The 22,717-nt window shown below is 55.4% G+C and overlaps 1 protein-coding gene and 1 long non-coding RNA gene across 5 annotated transcripts; both read left to right on the top strand.

The window, feature by feature from the left end:
* Window positions 1-253: 253 nt before the first annotated feature.
* Window positions 254-22,288, top strand: LOC128085046 (uncharacterized). Of its 2 annotated transcripts, XM_052691933.1 has the most exons (9): window positions 254-477; window positions 668-753; window positions 1,282-1,340; window positions 1,843-1,933; window positions 2,070-2,178; window positions 2,332-2,522; window positions 2,723-2,815; window positions 21,565-21,597; window positions 22,050-22,288. In XM_052691933.1, the coding sequence occupies exons 2-9, from the start codon at window positions 722-724 to the stop codon at window positions 22,102-22,104; spliced, it is 663 nt and encodes a 220-aa protein (XP_052547893.1). In that variant the 5' UTR covers window positions 254-477; window positions 668-721; the 3' UTR covers window positions 22,105-22,288. The 2 variants fall into 2 exon arrangements, with proteins under 2 accessions (XP_052547893.1, XP_052547894.1); XM_052691934.1 differs by lacking the exons at window positions 21,565-21,597; window positions 22,050-22,288 and adding an exon at window positions 3,295-3,429 and having other exon boundaries at window positions 2,723-2,848.
* On the top strand, window positions 8,717-20,427 carry LOC128085047 (uncharacterized). 3 transcript variants are annotated; one of them, XR_008208780.1, is made up of 4 exons: window positions 8,717-9,009; window positions 19,310-19,395; window positions 19,924-19,982; window positions 20,349-20,427. It is a non-coding gene; the product is annotated as an uncharacterized LOC128085047 (long non-coding RNA). The 3 variants fall into 3 exon arrangements; XR_008208782.1 differs by lacking the exon at window positions 19,310-19,395 and adding an exon at window positions 9,200-9,285; XR_008208781.1 differs by lacking the exons at window positions 19,310-19,395; window positions 19,924-19,982; window positions 20,349-20,427 and adding exons at window positions 9,200-9,285; window positions 9,828-9,886.
* Window positions 22,289-22,717: the final 429 nt, after the last annotated feature.

Below are 22,717 nucleotides of genomic sequence, written 5' to 3'. Positions count from 1 at the left end.
CTTCGCCCCAGCCTGGATGTAGAACTGCAGGTGGGGCCGCAGGAAGATTTTCAACCGCTGTTAATCTGCCCTGCAGGTCCGGCAAGCCCATTTCCTGCGCCTGCGCGGCTGAGGCAGATCCTACAGCAGGCAGCGGGCGGACGGGGCAGCACCCACCATGCCCAGCACAGCCCCCCAGCCTGGGAGCGAGGAGCCTGGCAGGGGGCGACATGGGCGGGTGGGGCCCGCAGCCCCTCTGTGACATGGGCTGGAGTCACAATGGGGCGCCGCACCTCACCCTGATCCCTGCCCCGTCCCACAGCTCCCAGCTCACACTTCCCCGACAGGTGGAGGTGAGCCCAGACGCGAGTTGCTGCTCTCGCCAGCGCTCTTCTCTCGCCAGCTGCTCTGCAGCGAGGAGGTGAAGGCCAAGGCAGGCAGTGCGATAGTGCTGGGTCTGTTTGGAGACGTGCACAGGAGGAGTGCAGGAGCTCGGTGGTAAGCAGATCTGGACGCCTCCCTCCGGTGGACTTTTGGCTCTGGGCTGTGCCTCTGGGCAGGACGTGGAAGCACGGGCGGATGTGGGGAGGGAGCGCGGGCTGGGGGAGGTGGGGAGGCTGGCTGCCATGGTGAACAGCGATGCCTTTCTGGCTGGGGATCCCCTCTCACTTCTGCGTCCTACTTGCAGATCACAAGCCCGACGCTCTTCACCTAAGCCCGCTAGGGGCCAACTGTTGGTAAAATGCCTCGGAAGAGGATCTTCTTGTCCCCAAGGTGAGCATCTTTGCTTCTGTAGCCCCAAACTGACCTCAGCCCCTTTGCACAAGCTGCCCAGAGGTGCCCAGGCTGCCGTTGCCGGGCCCGGTCTCCTGACCTGCTGCACACACATGCAGTCCAAGCAGCGCTTCTCCATGAAGCCCGTGCCCACTGCAGCTTCTCTGGGGAGCAGTGGTCTGCAGGGGAAGTCCCTGGGATGAGGGCTCCCTTTCCATTCCCACCTGTGTGGGACGTACAGTGGCTGTGAGGAAAGACCATTTTCCAGAAAGCTGCTTCTGCTCCCTCCCTTTTTCCCTTGGGTGGGCGGAAAACCATGAACAAGTATCAAACCAAAGCCAACATGTTAACGTTTTCCATCAGAATTTTGTTTCCAAATACTGCCTGCTTGTACATTCTGCTTGACAAAACTGAAGATGAGAGACAGTAGCTCCGGTCTGGAGCAGCTGTGTGAGCAGCTTAGTCCCAGAGCCTGCAGAGGACTACACTTGGCCCTTCTTGTAACCACTGCCTCTTCTTTATTTGCAGCTTTTTGCCCAAGGATGAGGTGCCGGAATGTGTACTGGCAGATCTTGCTGAGCAAATAGGTACAGTGCTACCACGTAGACGTAACATAGAGAAGCAGGAGCGTGTCACCGCGCCTCTGACTCCACAGTGCTTATGCCAGATTCTCCAACATGACAGCATGTCCTGGATCACCTCCATTCCCAAAGGGACCCATGGAAGCAATGGGTTCCAGAACTGCTGAGGGATCAGCAGGGCTGTGTGAAACGGAGGACTGGGAACACGTGGTAGTTGGAGAGAGCGGTGACTCCGCTAAGAACCATAGACTCATAGAATAGCCTCAGCTGAATGGGACACATAAGGATCATTGAGTCCAGATATGGGCCCCACACAGCACCAACCAGACTGTATGTCTGACAGCAATGCCCAAACACATCTTGAACTCCAACAGATTGGTGCCATGGCCACTGCACTGAGGCCCCTGCTCGATGGCAGCAGCAGATGCACGGGCATCTGGCATGGCTGTCTGGTGGTCAGCATCTCAGAGATGCAGCTGTGAACAGCTTCCTTGTTTTGTGCTTACAGAGGAGCAAGAACGCCAGTTCCTTCATGCCCACTTTCCACCCCTCCGGACAAGTGACCTCGACCTGCTGGCAGAAGAGGGGACTACAGTGAGGTGAGTGCACTGAGAACAGTCAGTGTGACACCCTGAACTCCCATTTGTCTGCAAGGAGTCCTTGCCTGGACCCGGGCATGCTGAACTCCCTCCAGGCTCCTGCTGCTCTCTAACAAGCTCCCTGTGTTGCTTTCAGTGTGCCGCCACATTCTGGAAAGAGTTGGGCAGAGAGATACCGGGAGATGAAGGAGAGGGAGGGAGAAGTCAGGCTCCCTCCTCTGCGCAGCCCGCTGGGAACATCACTGGTACGTGCAATGGTGAGATGGGTCAAGAAACCCAGCACTACGGAGAGGGAATCCTAGGAGAACCCTCCAGATGAATTCCACACCTCGTTTATTGTGGTCTCTTCATTTCCATCTGGCAATGTGGAGTCACATCTGCCTCTACTTCCCACACAGGCAAGGAAGCAGTTCAGAGCACCTCAAGTCCAGCAGCGCTTCCCCCATCTGAAGACCACCACTCAGGAGAGGGAGAAAGCGCAAAAAGAAAAGATCTCCAGCAAGAAGAAAAGCGAGGAGATTTCTTGCCGCCTTCCTCCAGTAGCGAAGGGGAGGACAGTGGTCCCTCCAGCAGAGATGGCAGAGCCCAAGTAAGTGTGCAGCAGCTCCCAGCAAGGCCTGGCAGAGGCAAGACACTCAGAGTGACCAGAGTGAGCCTGAAGCCCATCCCACCATGATGGGGTGCTGGGGCTCAAAGGCCCCATGGGGTGCAGGGGTGGGGGAAGGCAGGCACTGGGGCAGGCAGCATCTCAAATGGGGTGTGAGCAGGAGTTTCTCTCTGCTGTTGCAGTTTCCAGACACTACGGGCAAAACAGGTCCTGGGAACCTTGGAGTCATACAAGGTGTGCCGGGAAGGATGGAGGAAGAAGGTCGAGCAAAACTGGTTCCTTCCTGCCAGACCCATGGAGTATGTCAGGTAAATATCAGCAGGAGAGGAGGATTTTCCTGGCCTGTACCTCCCTCAGTATGACAGCAGAGCTGGGTGGGTCTGCCTTTCCCTGAGAGCCTTGTGCTGTGGAGAGCAGAGTGCTCCTGAGGCCGTGCCCTTGAGCCACAGCTGCCTTCCAGCCCAGGAGATGTGAGAAGGCAGAACGGAGGGGGCAGAGGGTGGGTGCAGATGGCATTTGGCTCTGCCTTTCCACTCCATACAGACCATCCCTCCCCTGGCAGACTATGGACAGCCAGGCATCTTGCCTGGAGGGCCCGTCCCTGCCTGGTCCCACATCCCAGCTCTGGGCTGATGAGCTGCACGTGTGTGTCATGGCAGTGCAGCCGGACCCACAGACTCAGCAGAGGGTGAGCAGGATATCTCTGCCTTCTTCTCCAGACCCCGAGTGCACATCTTTGCTTCTTCCCTTACAGCTTTGTGAAGAAGCTGGAGCTGCAGGAGGCCAGACAAAAACGCAAGAACCTGTGAGAGAACATCAGGCGGGCGCAGTGCAGCCAATTCATTCCGCGCCCACTCACACCATGGCAAAAAACAACGAAGCCCCAGGATTGGCAGCACCGGGGCTGAGAGGAGGCATGTAACAGCAGCTGCCTCCCTTGTTACCAGCATTCTCTGCTACAACAGCAAAGCAGAGACATTTCCATCACAAGAAGTGCCAAATAAAATCATTGGAACTTCTTTATATTTGGGGAGTCGTCATCGTTTGTCTTGTGGCACGTTCACCTGCAGGGCTTTGGAAAGGGCCTCTGGCCTGCCAGATCCTGCGAGCACAGCACTAAACTGGAGGAATGATTGACTCCCTGGAGGGAAGCTAGGCCTCAGAGAGAAATCCTTCCAAATCGCAGGGCCTGGCCATCTCCAACCAAAGGAACTTTAACAAAGGCAAGTGAGGAATTCTTCCCCTCGGGTGGTACAACCCTGGCTCTGTGCACAGACTGGGGGACACGAGGCTGGAGAACAGCACCCCAGGAAGGGATGTGGGGGCTCTGGCTGACAGCAAGTCCCTTGGGTTGTAGAGCCCAGATCAGAGGGGATGCAGAGAAGGCCCCATGGCAGCCTGCAGCTCCGTCATGGTGTCGTGCAGCTGCATCATAGTGCCCTGCAGCTCCGTCATGGTGCCCTGCAGCTCCGTCATGGTGCCCTGCAGCTCCCACCCAGGACAGCACAGGGGCAGAGTTGAGCAGTCCTTTAGGAAAATCTGCACTAATGTGGGTGTTTCAGGTGTTTCACTTTCTTCAAGAAGGTCCATCTGTCTGGCACAGATCTTCCATGGGCTATAGAGGATATCTGCGTCGCCATGCGTCACTTCCTCGTCGCCTCCTACTCTCTCTGTTAGGACATTTTCTGCCCTAATATGTTTTCACAGAGGTATTGCCAGCTTCACAGACAGGTTCAGCTGTTGGTTTGGGCTGTCCAGTGTGGAACCAGCACAAGACCAGCCCTCTGCACTACAGAAACCAGCTTTGTAGTCCCCCCTCACAACCAAAAACTTGCTCCCATTAGAACATGGCAAATGACATTCCCCACATTTAGGCAGGGAAATGAGTTTGAGAGAGGGACTCCAAAAGGAGAAGATTGAGATTCCGGAAGAAAGAAATGCGCGGGGGTCCAGCAGGATGCTGCGGATGGGGAGGAGCTATGGGGGATGTGCTCCATCATGGCGCTGACCGTGCAGATTCTTTTGCGTGGAGCTGTACTGCAGTTCAGGAGATGGAGAGGCCTGAACAGCCTTGGGACAGCAGATTGATATAAGTCATTCCCTGAGATCTAACTGCTCACCAGGCTGCTTCCAGGTCAAAGCTATTTATGGGCAGGCCTTCAAAGCCTGGGGCCGTGTCACTGTGTTGGAACAGGCATTCCAACAGACAAAATCTTCTGGGAGCAGTCAGTTAATGATGTGCAGCGTACATTTGAGAGGCTGCAGAAGGAGAATTGCTCCTTGCCATTCTAGCTGCTGTTCACTGGGTCAGGAAGATGCGCTGAGGGAGCAGCCCGTGGCAGAGACTGCTCTAAAAAGCCAGAAAATGGAGGATCCAGAAGTACGGCAGAGGGTGAGGCTGATGAGAAGAGCATGAGGTAAACGGGCCAGAAGGCTGCCGAGGTGTGAAAGGAAAACCGTACTCTAGGAACATGCAGCTACCGCATGCCGTCTTCCACAGCCCAGAGGCCCAGTGGTTAGCTGGACTGAGGGCAAATCTGAAAGACAGGACTTTCAGCAAGGACAGAGTAGGTACAAGCTTTTGTTACTTCCCTTCTCCCTCCTTCTAGAATCATAGAATCATAGAACCACAAGGTTGGGAATGACCTCTAAGATCATCTCGTCCAACCGTCTCCTCATCACCTTTGCCACCACAAGCACTAAACCATATCACGGAGCATGTTGTCCAGACACCTCTTGAACACTGGCAGGGACGGTGACTTCACCACCTCCCTGGGCAGCCATTCCAGTGCCTGTCCACTCTCTGAGAGAAGTAGCTCTTCCTCATGTCCAATCCAGACCTCCTCTGATACAACTTGCGGCCATTACCCCGTGTTCTGCTCGTTGCCTGGGAGCAGAGGCCAAATCCCTCTTCACCACAACCTCCCTTCAGGAGGTTGTAAAGTGCAATGAGGTCTCCCCTGAGCCTCCTCTTCTCCAGACTGAACAATCCCAGCTCCTCACAAGGATTGTTCACCAGACTCCTCACCAGTTTCGTTGCCCTTCTCTGGACACGCTCCAGGACCTCAACATCTTTCCTGCACTGAGGGGCCCAAAACTGAACACAGTACTCGAGGTGCGGCCTCACCAGTGCCGAGTAGAGGAGGATGATCACCTCCCTGTTCCTGCTGGCCACACCATTTCTGATGCGGGCCAGGATGCCATTGGCCCTCTTGGCCACCTGAGCACACTGTCAGCTCATGTTCAGCCGAGCATCAACCAACACCCCCAGGTCCTTCTCTTCTTCACACTCATCCAGCCACTCATCCCCAAGCCTATAACGCTGCATGGGGTTGTTGTGGCCAAAGTGCAGGACCCAGCACTTGGCCTTGTTGAACCTCATCCCATTCACCTCAGCCCAGTGATCCAGCCTGTCTAAATCCCTCTGAAGGGCCGCCCTGCCCTCAGGCAGATCAACACCACCTCCCAGCTTGATGTCATCTGCAAACTTACTGAGGGTGCACTCAGTGCCCTCATTCAGGTCACCAATAAGGATATTAAACAAGAAGGGTCCCAGCACCGACCCCTGGGGGACACCACTTGAAATGGGTCGCCAGCTGGACTCCAATCACCACTACCCACTGGGCACGGCCCTCTAGCCAGTTCCTTAACCAAAGAAGTGTATACCTGTATAGGCCACGAGCAGCCAGTTTCCCCAGAAGAAGCCTGTGAGGGACCGTGTCAAAGGCTTTGCTGAAGTCTAAGAAGACTACATCAACAGACCTTCCCTCATCTTCCAGACTGGTCACCCAGTCATAGAAGGAGATGAGGTTGGTCAAGCACGACCTGCCTTTCACGAACCCGTGCTGGCTGGGCCTGATCCCCTGGACACTGCGCACATGCCGTGCAATCTCATCCAAGACGATTTGCTCCATAACCTTCCCTGGTACTGAGGTCAGGCTGACAGGCCTATAGTTCCCCGGATGCTCCTTACGGCCCTTCCTGAAGATGGGATTCACTTCAGCAAGCCTCCAATCCTCTGGGACCTCACCAGTTAACCAGGAGTGCTGATAGATGGCCAAGAGGAGCTTGGCAATCACCCCCGCCAGCTCCCTCAGCACCTGAGGGTGCAGCACATCCAGTCCTATGGACTTGTGACAGTCCAGACGGAGGAGAAGCTCTCGGACTGTCTTCGCTGGAATTGCTGGGGGCATATTCTGAGCAGCGTCCCAGACTTCCAGATCAGGGCATAAAAAGCCCAGAGGGTAACTGGCCTGGCTATTAAAGGCAGATGTAAAGAAGGCATTGAGGACCTCAGCCCTCCCCTTGTCCTCAGTGACCAGATTCCCTGCTGCATCAAGTATAGGATGAGAGTTATCTTTGGTTCTTCTTTTGCCATTGATATAAATTGATAAAATTTGATAGAAGGATTTTTTATTGTCTTTTACTGCAGCGGCCAACCTGAGTTCAGGTTAGGCTTTCGCCTTCCTAACTTCCTCCCTGCATACCTTAGCTACTTCTTTGTAATCTCCCCAAAGCTTGTAAGGTTTCTTTAAGGTGAGATCCTTCTCTCAGTCACTGGCAGCCCACCCAGTTGCTGGTAGGGACTGAAACAGCTTGAAAGACAAACTTAGGAAATATTTCTGCATCAGCAAACTCTGCTGCTTCTGTCATGGCTCAAGGCGCGCAGGTCCATTTATGTGTTGAGTGGAAGCACAGCACCAGTGGTTCTCAGAGAGATGGTTCTCAAGAAACACAGCAATAATGTGTTTATGAGGGCAGTGCCAATGAGGGCAGGAGATGAGAGTGTATGGAAGTAAATGGTGTCCCAACGCCATTCCCATCTCTAGGAACACGGGACTTAATCTAGCAGACGGAATACGGGCTGCACGTTTGTTGTGTGAGGTTCAGACTTGAGCATAGGCCTGCAGGAAGCTGTATCTGAGCCCATCCTGGAAGTCTTCAGGACGTTATGGAACAATCTGCAGCATGTTTCCCCTTCAGAAATGTATGTGTCTAAGTGGCGTCAGATTTGCAACCCAGAATTGCAGCCAGGACTTTCAGCAGCAGGAGTGAGATGCCCCAAACGCATCCTTACAGAGCCACAAAGCCGTGCGGAAGGATGGAAGGTGCTGTGCAGGGTATCTTGCTGTGACAAGACTGCTGACCTATGTAAGGTACCCAGAGGGAGGGCAGGGGAGGCCTCTGCCGCCTCCGCCTCCAGCGGCCTGGGAAGGGAGCCCTGCCCAGGGCCTCCTCTTCCAGCTGGGGCCCAGGGTGCCACCGCGCCTCCTCAGAGCCGGGAAAAGGCCGTGTGTGCGTGCGCTGCCTGGCAGAGGCCTCACACAGCTCCCCTCCGGCCCAGGCCAATGCTGGGCCCCGCTGGGGAGATGCAGGCCGAGCCGACGGCTGGCAGCACGGCCCCGCAGTGCGGGCATGGCGCTCCACAGGGCCTGCCCAAATCCAGCCCCATCCTCGGCTTGGGAGGCGGCGAGGAGAAGCTGACTGCAGCCTTCCCTGCAAGCCACAGAGTCTTAACATCTTTCAGTGCCTTTGGTTGGAGGAGAGCGCACAGATCATCCCGTTCCAACCTCCCTGCCCTGGGCTGGCTGCCCCTCACCAGATCAGCTGACCAGGGCCCCGTGCTTGGCAATGGGCAGCACTGCCAGGGCCTCGCTGCCCTCAGAGTAAAGAATCTCCTCCAACAGCTAACCTAAATTACCCCTCTCTTAGTGTACAGCCATTCCCCCTTGTCCTGTCACTGGCAGACCACACAAAAAGTCACTCTTGTTCTTGTTTACAGCTCCCTTTATCTAAAGATACGTTGCAACCAGCTCTCCCTGGAGCCTTCTCTTCTCCACGCTGAACAAGCCCAGCTCGCTCAAAGCCTTTCTTTGTAGCAGAGGTGCTCCAGGCCTCCTGACTTCTCTGTGGGCCCCCCCACAGGCCCACTGCAACAGAACCACATCCCTCCCGGGCTTCGCCCCAGCCTGGATGTAGAACTGCAGGTGGGGCCGCAGGAAGATTTTCAACCACTGTTAATCTGCCCTGCAGGTCCGGCAAGCCCATGTCCAGCGCCTGCACGGCTGAGACAGATCCCACGGTGGATCTGCACGGTGCTTTGGCTTTCCTTGCACAGCAGGCAGCGGGCGGACGGGGCAGCACCCACCATGCCCAGCACAGCCCCCCAGCCTGGGAGCGAGGAGCCTGGCAGGGGGTGACATGGGCGGGTGGGGCCCGCAGCCCCTCTGTGACATGGGCTGGAGTCACAATGGGGCGCCGCACCTCACCCTGATCCCTGCCCCGTCCCACAGCTCCCAGCTCACACTTCCCCGACAGGTGGAGGTGAGCCCAGACGCGAGTTGCTGCTCTCGCCAGCGCTCTTCTCTCGACAGCTGCTCTGCAGCGAGGAGGTGAAGGCCAAGGCAGGCAGTGCGATAGTGCTGGGTCTGTTTGGAGACGTGCACAGGAGGAGTGCAGGAGCTCGGTGGTAAGCAGATCTGGACGCCTCCCTCCGGTGGACTTTTGGCTCTGGGCTGTGCCTCTGGGCAGGACGTGGAGGCACGGGCGGATGTGGGGAGGGAGCCCGGGCTGGGGGAGGTGGGGAGGCTGGCTGCCATGGTGAACAGCGATGCCTTTCTGGCTGGGGATCCCCTCTCACTTCTGCGTCCTTCTTGCAGATCACAAGCCCGACGCTCTTCACCTAAGCCCGCTAGGGGCCAACTGTTGGTAAAATGCCTCGGAAGAGGATCCTCTTGTCCCCAAGGTGAGCATCTTTGCTTCTGTAGCCCCAAACTGACCATACGAGACATTTCGCAGCCTCTTTGCTCAAGCTGCCCGGAGGTGCCCAGGCTGCCGTTGCCAGGCCCGGTCTCCTGACCTGCTGCACACACATGCAGTCCAAGCAGCGCTTCTCCATGAAGCCTGTGCCCACTGCAGCTTCTCTGGGGAGCAGTGGTCTGCAGGGGAAGTCCCTGGGATGAGGGCTCCCTTTCCATTCCCACCTGTGTGGGACGTACAGTGGCTGTGAGGAAAGACCATTTTCCAGAAAGCTGCTTCTGCTCCCTCCCTTTTTCCCTTGGGTGGGCAGAAAACCATGAACAAGTATCAAACCAAAGCCAACATGTTAACGTTTTCCATCAGAATTTTGTTTCCAAATACTGCCTGCTTGTACATTCTGCTTGACAAAACTGAAGATGAGAGACAGTAGCTCCGGTCTGGAGCAGCTGTGTGAGCAGCTTAGTCCCAGAGCCTGCAGAGGACTACACTTGGCCCTTCTTGTAACCACTGCCTCTTCTTTATTTGCAGCTTTTTGCCCAAGGATGAGGTGCCGGAATGTGTACTGGCAGATCTTGCTGAGCAAATAGGTACAGTGCTACCACGTAGACGTAACATAGAGAAGCAGGAGCGTGTCACCGCACCTCTGACTCCACAGTGCTTATGCCAGATTCTCCAACATGACAGCATGTCCTGGATCACCTCCATTCCCAAAGGGACCCATGGAAGCAATGGGTTCCAGAACTGCTGAGGGATCAGCAGGGCTGTGTGAAACGGAGGGCTGGGAACAAGTGGTAGTTGGAGAGCGCGGTGACTCCGCTAAGAATCATAGACTCATAGAATAGCCTCAGCTGAATGGGACACTTAAGAATCATTGAGTCCAGATATGGGCCCCACACAGCACCAACCAGACTGTATGTCTGACAGCAATGCCCAAACACATCTTGAACTCCAACAGATTGGTGGGACGTGAAAAACAATAAGAAAACCTTCTACAGGTACATTGGCCAGAAGAGACAGGCCAAAACGGGCGTACCTACTTTGGTAAATTTAAAAGGAGAACTGGCTTCAACAGATGAAGAGAAAGCTGTGTTGCTGAATGAGTTCTTCACCTCGGTCTTCACTGGTGGCCAGGATTCTAGTCTTTTTCACATCCCTGAACCCTCCATCCCCAAACCTCTATGTGGGGACCAAGGAGGTAAATCCCTCCCCACTGTAAAGGCAGAGCAAGTCCGAGAGTGCCTCCTTAGACTGAATGAATACAAGTCTATGGGGCCAGATGGCGTGCATCCCAGGGTCCTGAAGGAGCTGGCTGAGGGGGTTGCCGAGCCGCTCTCCATCATATTTGAGAAGTTGTGGCTGTCAGGTGAGGTCCCGGATGACTGGAGGAAGGGTCACGTCACTCCCATATACAAGAAGGGGAGCAGGGAGGACCCGGGGAACTACAGGCCGGTGAGTCTCACCTCCGTGCCTGGGAAGATCATGGAACAGATCCTCCTGGACAACATGCTTGATCACATAAAGAATGAGCATGTGATCCGAGACAGCCAGCACGGCTTCACCAAAGGAAGGTCATGCCTGACTAATCTTGTGGCCTTCTATGATGGAGTGACGGCATTGGTGGACGAAGGGAAGGTGACTGATGTCATTTACCTGGACCTGAGCAAGGCCTTTGACATGGTCCCCCACCACATCCTCATCTCCAAATTGGAGGGAAGTGGTATTGATGGGTGGACGACCCGATGGATAAGCGATTGGTTGAAAGGCCGCAGACAGAGGGTGGTGGTCAATGGCTCTATGTCCAGGTGGAGGCCGGTAACAAGTAGTGTCCCCCAAGGGTCTGTCTTGGGACCGGTGCTCTTTAACATCTTTATTAATGACATCGATGAGGGAATTGAGTGCACCCTCAGCAAGTTTGCTGACGACACCAAGCTGAGTGGTGCGGTTGATACAGCGGAAGGAAGGGATGCCATTCAGAGGGACCTCGACAGGCTGGAGGGCTGGGCTCGGGTGAACCTAAAGAGGTTCAACACGGCAAAGTGCAAGGTTTTGCATTTGGGCCGGAAGAACCCCAGGCACCCGTACAGGCTGGGAGGAGTGGGCCTTGAGAGCAGCTCGGCAGAGAAGGACCTCGGGGTCCTGATGGACGAGAGACTGAACATGAGCCAGCAGTGCGCTCTGGCAGCTCGAAAGGCAAATGGGATCCTGGGCTCCATCAGGAGAGGGGTGGTCGGTCAGCAGGGAGAGGGAGGTGATCGTCCCTCTCTACTCAGCTCTTGTGAGGCCCCATCTGGAGTCCTGTGTCCAGGTGTGGAGCCCTCAGTACAAGAAAGACATTGAGACTTTGGAAAGGGTCCAGAGGAGGGCGACTAAGATGATCAGGGGGCTGGAGCACCTCCCCTATGAGGACAGGCTGAGGGAGTTGGGCTTGTTCAGCTTGGAGAAGAGAAGGCTGCAGGGTGACCTCATTGCAGCCTATCAATATCTGAAGGGAACCTACACCCAGGAGGGGAGTAAACTCTTCAAAAGGGTTGACAATAGCAGGACTAGGGGAAATGGATCCAAGTTGAAGGAGGGAAGATTTAGGTTGGATGTCAGGGGGAAGTTCTTCACAAGGAGAGTGGTTAGGCCCTGGAACGGGCTGCCCAGGGAGGTTGTGGATGCCCCGTCCTTGGACGTGTTCAAGGCCAGGTTGGACAGGGTCCTGGGCAATCTGATCTGAATGTGTATGTTTGGTGGCCCTGCTAGGCAGGGGGGTTGGAACTACATGATCCTTGAGGTCCCTTCCAACCCGGGTGATTCTGTGATTCTGTGATTCTGTGATTGGTGCCATGGCCACTGCCCTGAGGCCCCTGCTCGATGGCAGCAGCAGATGCACGGGCATCTGGCATGGCTGTCTGGTGGTCAGCATCTCAGAGATGCAGCTGTGAACAGCTTCCTTGTTTTGTGCTTACAGAGGAGCAAGAACGTGAGTCCCTTCGTGGCCGCTTTCCACCCCTCCGGACAAGTGACCTCGACCTGCTGGCAGAAGAGGGGACTACAGTGAGGTGAGTGCACTGAGAACAGTCAGTGTGACACCCTGAACTCCCATTTGTCTGTAAGGAGTCCTTGCCTGGACCCGGGCATGCTGAACTCCCTCCAGGCTCCTGCTGCTCTCTAACAAGCTCCCTGTGTTGCTTGCAGTGTGCTGCCACATATTGGAAAGAACTGGCCAGAGAGGAACCTGGAGATGAAGGAGAGGGAGGCAGAAGTCAGGCTCCCTCCTCTGCGCAGCCAGCTGGGAACATCACTGGTACGTGCAATGGTGAGATGGGTCAAGAAACTATGGACAGAGAATCCTAGGAGAGCCCCCCCAGATGAGTTCATCCTCTGTTTTTTTTTTTTTGTGGCTCTTCCTTTCCTTCTCGTGAGGGACTCCCTGTGTACCCACAGCTCTTGCCCTTCATGCTTCCGCCCATGGCATGGGGAGATGAAGTAGGCCACAGATATCAAAGGGCAGAGGATGGGTTGTGCTGTGGGGACGGCACAGACGGCACTGCCTGGTGTGCCTCACACAGCCCTGGTCTGCATTGCTCAACCTCAGCTTGACATAGACTCTTCGAGCCTGTGCCCCTTTGCTGGGTGGATGCCACTCGCCAAGGTGACGTGGCCTCACATCTGCCTCTACTTCCCACACAGGCAAGGAAGCAGTTCAGAGCACCTCAAGCCCAGCAGCACTTCCCCCATCTGAAGACCACCACTCAGGAGAGGGAGAGAGCGCAAAAAGAAAAGATCTCCAGCAAGAAGAAAAGCGAGATTCCTTGCCGCCTTCCTCCAATAGCAAAGGAGAGGACAGTGGTCCCTCCAGCAGAGATGGCAGAGCCCAAGTAAGTGTGCAGCAGCTCCCAGCAAGGCCTGGCAGAGGCAAGACACTCAGAGTGACCAAACGTGTGGTCAGGGGAGCCTGAAGCCCATCCCACCATGATGGGGTGCTGGGGCTCAAAGGCCCCATGGGGTGCAGGGGTGGGGGAAGGCAGGCACTGGGGCAGGCAGCATCTCAAACGGGGTGTGAGCAGGAGTTTCTCTCTGCTGTTGCAGTTTCCAGACACTACGGGCAAAACAGGTCCTGGGAACCTTGGAACCATACAAGGTTTGCCGGGAAGGTTGGAGGAAGAAGGTGGAGCAAAACAGGCTCCTTCCTGCCAGACCCAAGAAGTACCTCAGATAAATATCGGCAGCAGCGGGAGAATTTTCCTGCAGGGGCCAGTGCCTCTCTCACCCTGACAGCAGAGCTGGGTGGGACTGCCTTTCCCTGACAGCCTGGTGCTGTGGAGAGCAGAGTGCTCCTGAGGCCGTGCCCTTGAGCCACAGCTGCCTTCCAGCCCAGGAGATGTGAGAAGGCAGAACGGAGGGGGCAGAGGGTGGGTGCAGATGGCATTTGGCTCTACCTTTCCACTCCATACAGACCATCCCTCCCCTGGCAGACTATGGACAGCCAGGCATCTGACTGGAGGACCCATCCCTGCCTGGTCCCACATCCCAGCTCTGGGCTGATGAGCTGCACGTGTGTGTCATGGCAGTGCAGCCGGACCCACAGACTCAGCAGAGGGTGAGCAGGATATCTCTGCCTTCTTCTCCAGACCCCGAGTGCACATCTTTGCTTCTTCTCTTACAGCTTTGTGAAGAAGTTGGAGCCGCCAGAGACCAGACAAAAACGCAAGAAGCCATGAGAGAACATCAGGCGGGCGCAGTGCAGCCAATTCATTCCGCGCCCACTCACACCATGGCAAAGAACAACGAAGCCCCAGGATTGGCAGCACCGGGGCTGAGAGGAGGCATGTAACAGCAGCTGCCTCCCTTGTTACCAGCATTCTCTGCTACAACAGCAAAGCAGAGACATTTCCATCACAAGAAGTGCCAAATAAAATCATTGGAACTTCTTTAAATTTGGGGAGTCGTCATCGTTTGTCTTGCGGCACGTTCACCTGCAGGGCTTTGGAAAGGGCCTCTGGCCTGCCAGATCCTGCGAGCACAGCACTAAATTGGAGGAATGATTGACTCCCTGGAGGGAAGCTAGGCCTCAGAGAGAAATCCTTCCAAATCGCAGAGCCTGGCCATCTCCAACCACAGGAACATTAACAAAGGCAAGTGAGGAATTCTTCCCCTTGGGTGGTACAACCCTGGCTCTGTGCACAGACTGGGGGACACGAGGCTGGAGAGCAGCACCCCAGGAAGGGATGTGGGGGCTCTGGCTGACAGCAAGTCCCTTGGGTTGTAGAGCCCAGATCAGAGGGGATGCAGAGAAGGCCCCATGGCAGCCTGCAGCTCCGTCATGGTGTCGTGCAGCTGCATCATAGTGCCCTGCAGCTCTGTCATGGTGCCCTGCAGCTCCGTCATGGTGCCCTGTAGCTCCGTCATGGTGCCCTGCAGCTCCGTCATGGTGTCCTGCAGCTCCCACCCAGGACAGCACAGGGGCAGAGCTGAGCAGTCCTTTAGGAAAATCTGCACTAATGTGGGTGTTTCAGGTGTTGCACTTTCTTCAAGAAGGTCCATCTGTCTGGCACAGATCTTCCATGGGCTATAGAGGATATCTGCGTCGCCATGCGTCACTTCCTTGTCGCCTCCTACTCTCTCTGTTAGGACATTTTCTGCCCTAATATGTTTTCACAGAGGTATTGCCAGCTTCACAGACAGGTTCAGCTGTTGGTTTGGGCTGTCCAGTGTGGAACCAGCACAAGACCAGCCCTCTGCACTACAGAAACCAGCTTTGTAGTCCCCCCTCACAACCAAAAACTTGCTCCCATTAGAACATGGCAAATGACATTCCCCACATTTAGGCAGGGAAATGAGTTTGAGAGAGGGACTCCAAAAGGAGAAGATTGAGATTCCGGATGAAAGAAGTGCACGAGGGTCCAGCAGGATGCTGCGGATGGGGAGGAGCTATGGGGGATGTGCTCCATCATGGTGTTGACCATGCAGATTCTTTGCGTGGAGCTGTACTGCAGTTCAGGAGATGGAGAGGCCTGAACAGCCTTGGGACAGCAGATTGATATAAGTCATTCCCTGAGATCTAACTGCTCACCAGGCTGCTTCCAGGTCAAAGCTATTTATGGGCAGGCCTTCAAAGCCTGGGGCCGTGTCACTGTGTTGGAACAGGCATTCCGACAGACAAAATCTTCTGGGAGCAGTCAGTTAATGATGTGCAGCGTACATTTGAGAGGCTGCAGAAGGAGAATTGCTCCTTGCCATTCTAGCTGCTGTTCTCTGGGTCAGGAGGATGCTCTGAGGGAGCAGCCCGTGGCAGAGACTGCTCTAAAAAGCCAGAAAATGGAGGATCCAGAAGTACAGCAGAGGGTGAGGCTGATGAGAAGAGCATGAGATAAATGGGCCAGAAGGCTGCCGAGGTGTGAAAGGAAAACCGTACTCTAGGAACATGCAACTCTGAGGGCAGCGAGGCCCTGGCAGTGCTGCCCATTGCCAAGCACGGGGCCCTGGTCAGCTGATCTGGTGAGGGGCAGCCAGCCCAGGGCAGGGAGGTTGGAACGGGATGATCTGTGCGCTCTCCTCCAACCAAAGGCACTGAAAGATGTTAAGACTCTGTGGCTTGCAGGGAAGGCTGCAGTCAGCTTCTCCTCGCCGCCTCCCAAGCCGAGGATGGGGCTGGATTTGGGCAGGCCCTGTGGAGCGCCGTGCCCGCACTGCGGGGCCGTGCTGCCAGCCGTCGGCTCGGCCTGCATCTCCCCAGCGGGGCTCAGCATTGGCCTGGGCCGGAGGGGAGCTGTGTGAGGCCTCTGCCAGGCAGCGCACGCACACACGGCCTTTTCCCGGCTCTGAGGAGGCGCGGTGGCACCCTGGGCCCCAGCTGGAAGAGGAGGCCCTGGGCAGGGCTCCCTTCCCAGGCCGCTGGAGGCGGAGGCGGCAGAGGCCTCCCCTGCCCTCCCTCTGGGTACCTTACATAGGTCAGCAGTCTTGTCACAGCAAGATACCCTGCACAGCACCTTCCATCCTTCCGCACGGCTTTGTGGCTCTGTAAGGATGCGTTTGGGGCATCTCACTCCTGCTGCTGAAAGTCCTGGCTGCAATTCTGGGTTGCAAATCTGACGCCACTTAGACACATACATTTCTGAAGGGGAAACATGCTGCAGATTGTTCCATAACGTCCTGAAGACTTCCAGGATGGGCTCAGATACACTTCCTGCAGGCCCATGCTCAAGCCTGAACCTCACACAACAAACGTGCAGCCCATATTCCGTCTGCTAGATTAAGTCCCGTGTTCCTAGAGATGGGAATGGCGTTGGGACACCATTTACTTCCATACAAACACTCTCATCTCCTGCCCTCGTAGGCACTGAGGTCAAGCCCATGTATTGAGTTCTCTTTAATCATCCCCACAATGGCAGCCTTCGGTTTCTACTGACAGAGATCCTAGAGCTACGATGAGATTATAGAATCATAGAATAGCTTAGGTTGGAGGGGGCCTAAAAGGCAGACTAAAATAATTTCAAACAGCTCCAACGCCCTGCTATGCGCTGGCTGCCCCCTGCTCCAGTCAGGATTGCCCAGGGTCACGTTCAACCTGGCCTTGCAGTAAGAGTGGTAGAAGGCCCTCTTTGCCCTTGATTTTTCTTGAATTTAACTCCATCATAATGAGGTGACTTAACCGGGAGGCCGCAGTTTCTCAGACCACTTTTCTTGATTCACTGAGTGGCTGATTCCTGCATCTCTGAGAACAGTGAAAGAAAAAGATTTTCTGATACATACATTGGACATGTCTCACAAACCCCAACTCCCCAGACCACTGAGGACACAAAGACGCTGATGGTGAATTCCAGTCCTCGAGTCCAAGGACGGTTTCTGCATCTCACTTACATGACTGAATAACCTACATTGCTAGTAGCACAGGCACAGCAAGGCAGGGTGAGGGAGGATCGTAGCATGGGAGGAAAACTCCCTTTGACATTCCTTGCCATCTTCAGCAAAAAAATCCCGTACTGAGAGCTCTTAGCAGCCTTGCTGCTTCCTTCCAGGTTCCAGTGCTGATGAATTTGGGACTGTCCTGGAGTTGCAGATGTTAAGAACATCTGAAGCACTAATCCCAGCACCAATCAGCCTCTCTGAGCACAGGCTATTTATTGGCCATGCCTCACCCTTTGTCTTGCTCCAATTTATAGGAGGGAGAGGAGGTTCTTTGATATCAGTATCCTTGGTGTGAGATTAAGAAACTACCGTTCAATTGTTGGTCCAACCAGTTTATTATAAATCCTAATCAAGGAAACAGGGAAGGGAAGGACGGCGTCTGTTATGAATTAGGATGTTGGGGAAGGGAAGGAGGGCTATGGAAAAGATAGGAAATAAGCAAGAATTGCTTAAAGTGGGGATTGTCACCACCGGGATCCAGCAGCGATCCCTTTGCATCCTGTCCCGATGGGTGAAGGCAAAAGCGCAGGGGGAGAGCAGCAGCAGCGTGGCTGGCCTTGGGCACAATTGGTAGCAGGAATGTGCAGCAGGGAAAATGAGGGAGGAAGCAGCAGGACTCAGGAAGCAGGCCCAGGAGAGTCTGTCAGCATGCAGGAATTCTGTAGTGAGGAACCTGATGGCAGACACCTTTCCGGGGAGGGCAGCAGCAGCATGGGCGGCTTTAGGCAGCAAGCAGGTAGCAGGAAGAAGTCGCTGAGCCAGTCCAGGAGGGAGAGGGGCATGTTGTGAGGCTGCTCATGTCAGAAACCTCTTCTTCTTCATGAGGAATCTGTTGCCAGAAAACCTTCCTTCTTCTTTCATCTCTGGATGGTGCCCAGACTTACTACCTCGAACAAATATGGCCCAAGTTTGCTGATCAGGGCTGCAAACAACCCTGAAGGGGAAACATGCTGCAGATTATTCCATAACATCCTGAAGACTTCCAGGATGGGCTCAGATACACTTCCTGCAGGCCTATGCTCAAGCCTCAACCTAACACAGCAAACGTGGAGCCATATTCCGTCTGTTAGATTAAGTCCCGTGTTCCTAGAGATGGGAATGGCGTTGGGACACCATTTACTTCCATACACTCTCATCTCCTGCCCTCATTGGCACTGCCCTCATAAACACATTATTGCTGTGTTTCTTGAGAACCATCTCTCTGAGAACCATTGGTGCTGTGCTTCCACTCAACACATAAATGGACCTGCGCGCCTTGAGCCATGACAGAAGCAGCAGAGTTTGCTGATGCAGAAATATTTCCTAAGTTTGTCTTTCAAGCTGTTTCAGTCCCTACCAGCAACTGGGTGGGCTGCCAGTGACTGAGAGAAGGATCTCACCTTAAAGAAACCTTACAAGCTTTGGGGAGATTACAAAGAAGGAGCTAAGGTATGCAGGGAGGAAGTTAGGAAGGTGAAAGCCTAACCTGAACTCAGGTTGGCCGCTGCAGTCAAAGACAATAAAAAATCCTTTTATCAAATTTTATCAATTTATATTGGTGCATGATCTGCATGGTGCTTTGGCTTTCCTTGCTCAGCAGGCAGCGGGCGGACGGGGCAGCACCCACCGTGCCCAGCACAGCCCCCCAGCCTGGGAGCGAGGAGCCTGGCAGGGGGCGACATGGGCGGGTGGGGCCCGCAGCCCCTCTGTGACATGGGCTGGAGTCACAATGGGGCGCCGCACCTCACCCTGATCCCTGCCCCGTCCCACAGCTCCCAGCTCACACTTCCCCGACAGGTGGAGGTGAGCCCAGACGCGAGTTGCTGCTCTCGCCAGCGCTCTTCTCTCGCCAGCTGCTCTGCAGCGAGGAGGTGAAGGCCAAGGCAGGCAGTGCGATAGTGCTGGGTCTGTTTGGAGACGTGCACAGGAGGAGTGCAGGAGCTCGGTGGTAAGCAGATCTGGACGCCTCCCTCCGGTGGACTTTTGGCTCTGGGCTGTGCCTCTGGGCAGGACGTGGAAGCACGGGCGGATGTGGGGAGGGAGCCCGGGCTGGGGGAGGTGGGGAGGCTGGCTGCCATGGTGAACAGCGATGCCTTTCTGGCTGGGGATCCCCTCTCACTTCTGCGTCCTTCTTGCAGATCACAAGCCCGACGCTCTTCACCTAAGCCCGCTAGGGGCCAACTGTTGGTAAAATGCCTCGGAAGAGGATCTTCTTGTCCCCAAGGTGAGCATCTTTGCTTCTGTAGCCCCAAACTGACCTCAGCCCCTTTGCTCAAGCTGCCCAGAGGTGCCCAGGCTGCCGTTGCCGGGCCCGGTCTCCTGACCTGCTGCACACACATGCAGTCCAAGCAGCGCTTCTCCATGAAGCCTGTGCCCACTGCAGCTTCTCTGGGGAGCAGTGGTCTGCAGGGGAAGTCCCTGGGATCAGGGCTCCCTTTCCATTCCCACCTGTGTGGGACGTACAGTGGCTGTGAGGAAAGACCATTTTCCAGAAAGCTGCTTCTGCTCCCTCCCTTTTTCACTTGGGTGGGCAGAAAACCATGAACAAGTATCAAACCAAAGCCAACATGTTAACGTTTTCCATCAGAATTTTGTTTCTAAATACTGCCTGCTTGTACATTGTGCTTGACAAAACTGAAGATGAGAGACAGTAGCTCCGGTCTGGAGCAGCTGTGTGAGCAGCTTAGTCCCAGAGCCTGCAGAGGACTACACTTGGCCCTTCTTGTAACCACTGCCTCTTCTTTATTTGCAGCTTTTTGCCCAAGGATGAGGTGCCGGAATGTGTACTGGCAGATCTTGCTGAGCAAATAGGTACAGTGCTACCACGTAGACGTAACATAGAGAAGCAGGAGCGTGTCACCGCGCCTCTGACTCCACAGTGCTTATGCCAGATTCTCCAACATGACAGCATGTCCTGGATCACCTCCATTCCCAAAGGGACCCATGGAAGCAATGGGTTCCAGAACTGCTGAGGGATCAGCAGGGCTGTGTGAAACGGAGGGCTGGGAACACGTGGTAGTTGGAGAGCGCGTTGACCCTCCTAGGAAGCTTGACCACCAGAGATGATGGGGCCAGGCCAGAGGGCAGCAGCAGATGCACGTGCATCTGGCATGGCTGTCTGGTGGTCAGCATCTCAGAGATGCAGCTGTGAACAGCTTCCTTGTTTTGTGCTTACAGAGGAGCAAGAACGCCAGTTCCTTCGTGGCCACTTTCCACCCCTCCGGACAAGTGACCTCGACCTGCTGGAGGAAGATGGATCTACATTAGAGACTGTGAGGTGAGAGCACTTGGAACTGTCCGTGTGACGCCCTGAACTCCCATTTGTCAGGCCTAGGCCTGGGCATGCTGAACTCCCTCCAGGCTCCTGCTGCTCTCTAACAAGCTCCCTGTGTTGCTCACAGTGCGCTTCCGCATATTGGAAAGAGCTGGGCAGAGAGGCGGCTGGGGATGAAGGAGAGGGAGGGAGAAGTCAGGCTCCCTCCTCTGCGCAGCCAGCTGGGAACATCACTGGTACGTGCAATGGTGAGATGGGTTAAGAAAAACAGCACTATGGAGAGGGAATCCTAGGAGAGCCCTCCAGATGAGTTCATCCTCTCATTTCTTTTGTGGCTCTTCCTTTCCTTCTCGTGAGGGACTCCCTGTGTACCCACAGCTCTTGCCCTTCATGCTTCCGCCCATGGCATGGGGAGATGAAGTAGGCCACAGATATCAAAGGGCAGAGGACGGGTTGTGCTGTGGGGACGGCACAGACGGCACTGCCTGGTGTGCCTCACACAGCCCTGGTCTGCATTGCTCAACCTCAGCTTGACTTAGACTCTTCGAGCCTGTGCCCCTTTGCTGGGTGGATGCCACTCGCCAAGGTGACGTGGCCTCACATCTGCCTCTACTTCCCACACAGGCAAGGAAGCAGCTTCAAGCATCTCAAGTCCAGCAGCGCCTCCCCCCTCTGAAGACCACCACTCAGGAGAGGGAGAGAGCGCAAAAAGAAAAGATCTCCAGCAAGAAGAAAAGCGAGGAGATTTCTTGCCACCTTCCTCCAATAGAGAAGGGGAGGACAGGGTTCCCTCAAGCAGAGATGGCAGAGCCCAAGTAAGTGTGCAGCAGCTCCCAGCAAGGCCTGGCAGAGGCAAGACACTCAGAGTGACCAACCGTGTGGTCAGGGGAGCCTGAAGCCCATCCCACCATCACGGGGTGCTGGGACTCAAAGGCCCCATGGGGTGCAGGGGTGGGGGAAGGCAGGCACTGGGGCAGGCAGCATCTCAAATGGGGTGTGAGCAGGAGTTTCTCTCTGCTGTTGCAGTTTCCAGACACTACGGGCAAAACAGGTCCTGGGAACCTTGGAGTCATACAAGGTGTGCCGGGAAGGTTGGAGGAAGAAGGTGGAGCAAAACAGGCTCCTTCCTGCCAGACCCATGGAGTACGTCAGGTAAATATCGGCAGCCGTGGGAGGATTTTCCTGCAGGGGCCAGTGCCTCCCTCACCCTGACAGCAGAGCTGGGTGGGACTGCCTTTCCCTGAGAGCCTGGTGCCGTGGAGAGCAGAGTGCTCCTGAGGCCGTGCCCTTGAGCCACAGCTGCCTTCCAGCCCAGGAGATGTGAGAAGGCAGAACGGAGGGGGCAGAGGGTGGGTGCAGATGGCATTTGGCTCTGCCTTTCCACTCCATACAGACCATCCCTCCCCTGGCAGACTATGGACAGCCAGGCATCTTGCCTGGAGGGCCCGTCCCTGCCTGGTCCCACTTCCCAGCTCTGGGCTGATGAGCTGCACGTGTGTGTCATGGCAGTGCAGCCGGACCCACAGACTCAGCAGAGGGTGAGCAGGATATCTCTGCCTTCTTCTCCAGACCCCGAGTGCACATCTTTGCTTCTTCTCTTACAGCTTTGTGAAGAAGTTGGAGCCGCCAGAGACCAGACAAAAACGCAAGAAGCCATGAGAGAACATCAGGCGGGCGCATTGCAGCCAATTCATTCCGCGCCCACTCACACCATGGCAAAGAACAACGAAGCCCCAGGATTGGCAGCACCGGGGCTGAGAGGAGGCATGTAACACAGCAGCTGCCTCCCTTGTTACCAGCATTCTCTGCTACAACAGCAAAGCAGAGACATTTCCATCACAAGAAGTGCCAAATAAAATCATTGGAACTTCTTTAAATTTGGGGAGTCGTCATCGTTTGTCTTGCGGCACGTTCACCTGCAGGGCTTTGGAAAGGGCCTCTGGCCTGCCAGATCCTGCGAGCACAGCACTAAATTGGAGGAATGATTGACTCCCTGGAGGGAAGCCAGGCCTCAGAGAGAAATCCTTCCAAATCGCAGAGCCTGGCCATCTCCAACCAAAGGAACTTTAACAAAGGCAAGTGAGGAATTCTTCCCCACGGGTGGTACAACCCTGGCTCTGTGCACAGACTGGGGGACACGAGGCTGGAGAGCAGCATCCCAGGAAGGGATGTGGGGACTCTGGCTGACAGCAAGTCCCTTGGGTTGTAGAGCCCAGATCAGAGGGGATGCAGAGAAGGCCCCATGGCAGCCTGCAGCTCCGTCATGGTGCCC

The sequence above is a fragment of the Tympanuchus pallidicinctus genome, unplaced genomic scaffold (assembly GCF_026119805.1).
Source record: "Tympanuchus pallidicinctus isolate F22 unplaced genomic scaffold, pur_lepc_1.0 scaffold29, whole genome shotgun sequence".
Classification (NCBI taxonomy): domain Eukaryota; kingdom Metazoa; phylum Chordata; class Aves; order Galliformes; family Phasianidae; genus Tympanuchus; species Tympanuchus pallidicinctus.
This window is presented reverse-complemented; position numbering and strand designations above follow the sequence as displayed.

Coding starts and splice junctions, on each gene's coding strand:
- LOC128085046 (XM_052691933.1), top strand. CDS start 722: ATGCCTCGGAAGAGGATCTTCTTGTCCCCAAG. Junction 1,341..1,842: donor AGATCTTGCTGAGCAAATAG/GTACAGTGCTAC, acceptor TTGTGCTTACAG/AGGAGCAAGAACGCCAGTTC. Junction 2,523..2,722: donor GCAGAGATGGCAGAGCCCAA/GTAAGTGTGCAG, acceptor CTGCTGTTGCAG/TTTCCAGACACTACGGGCAA.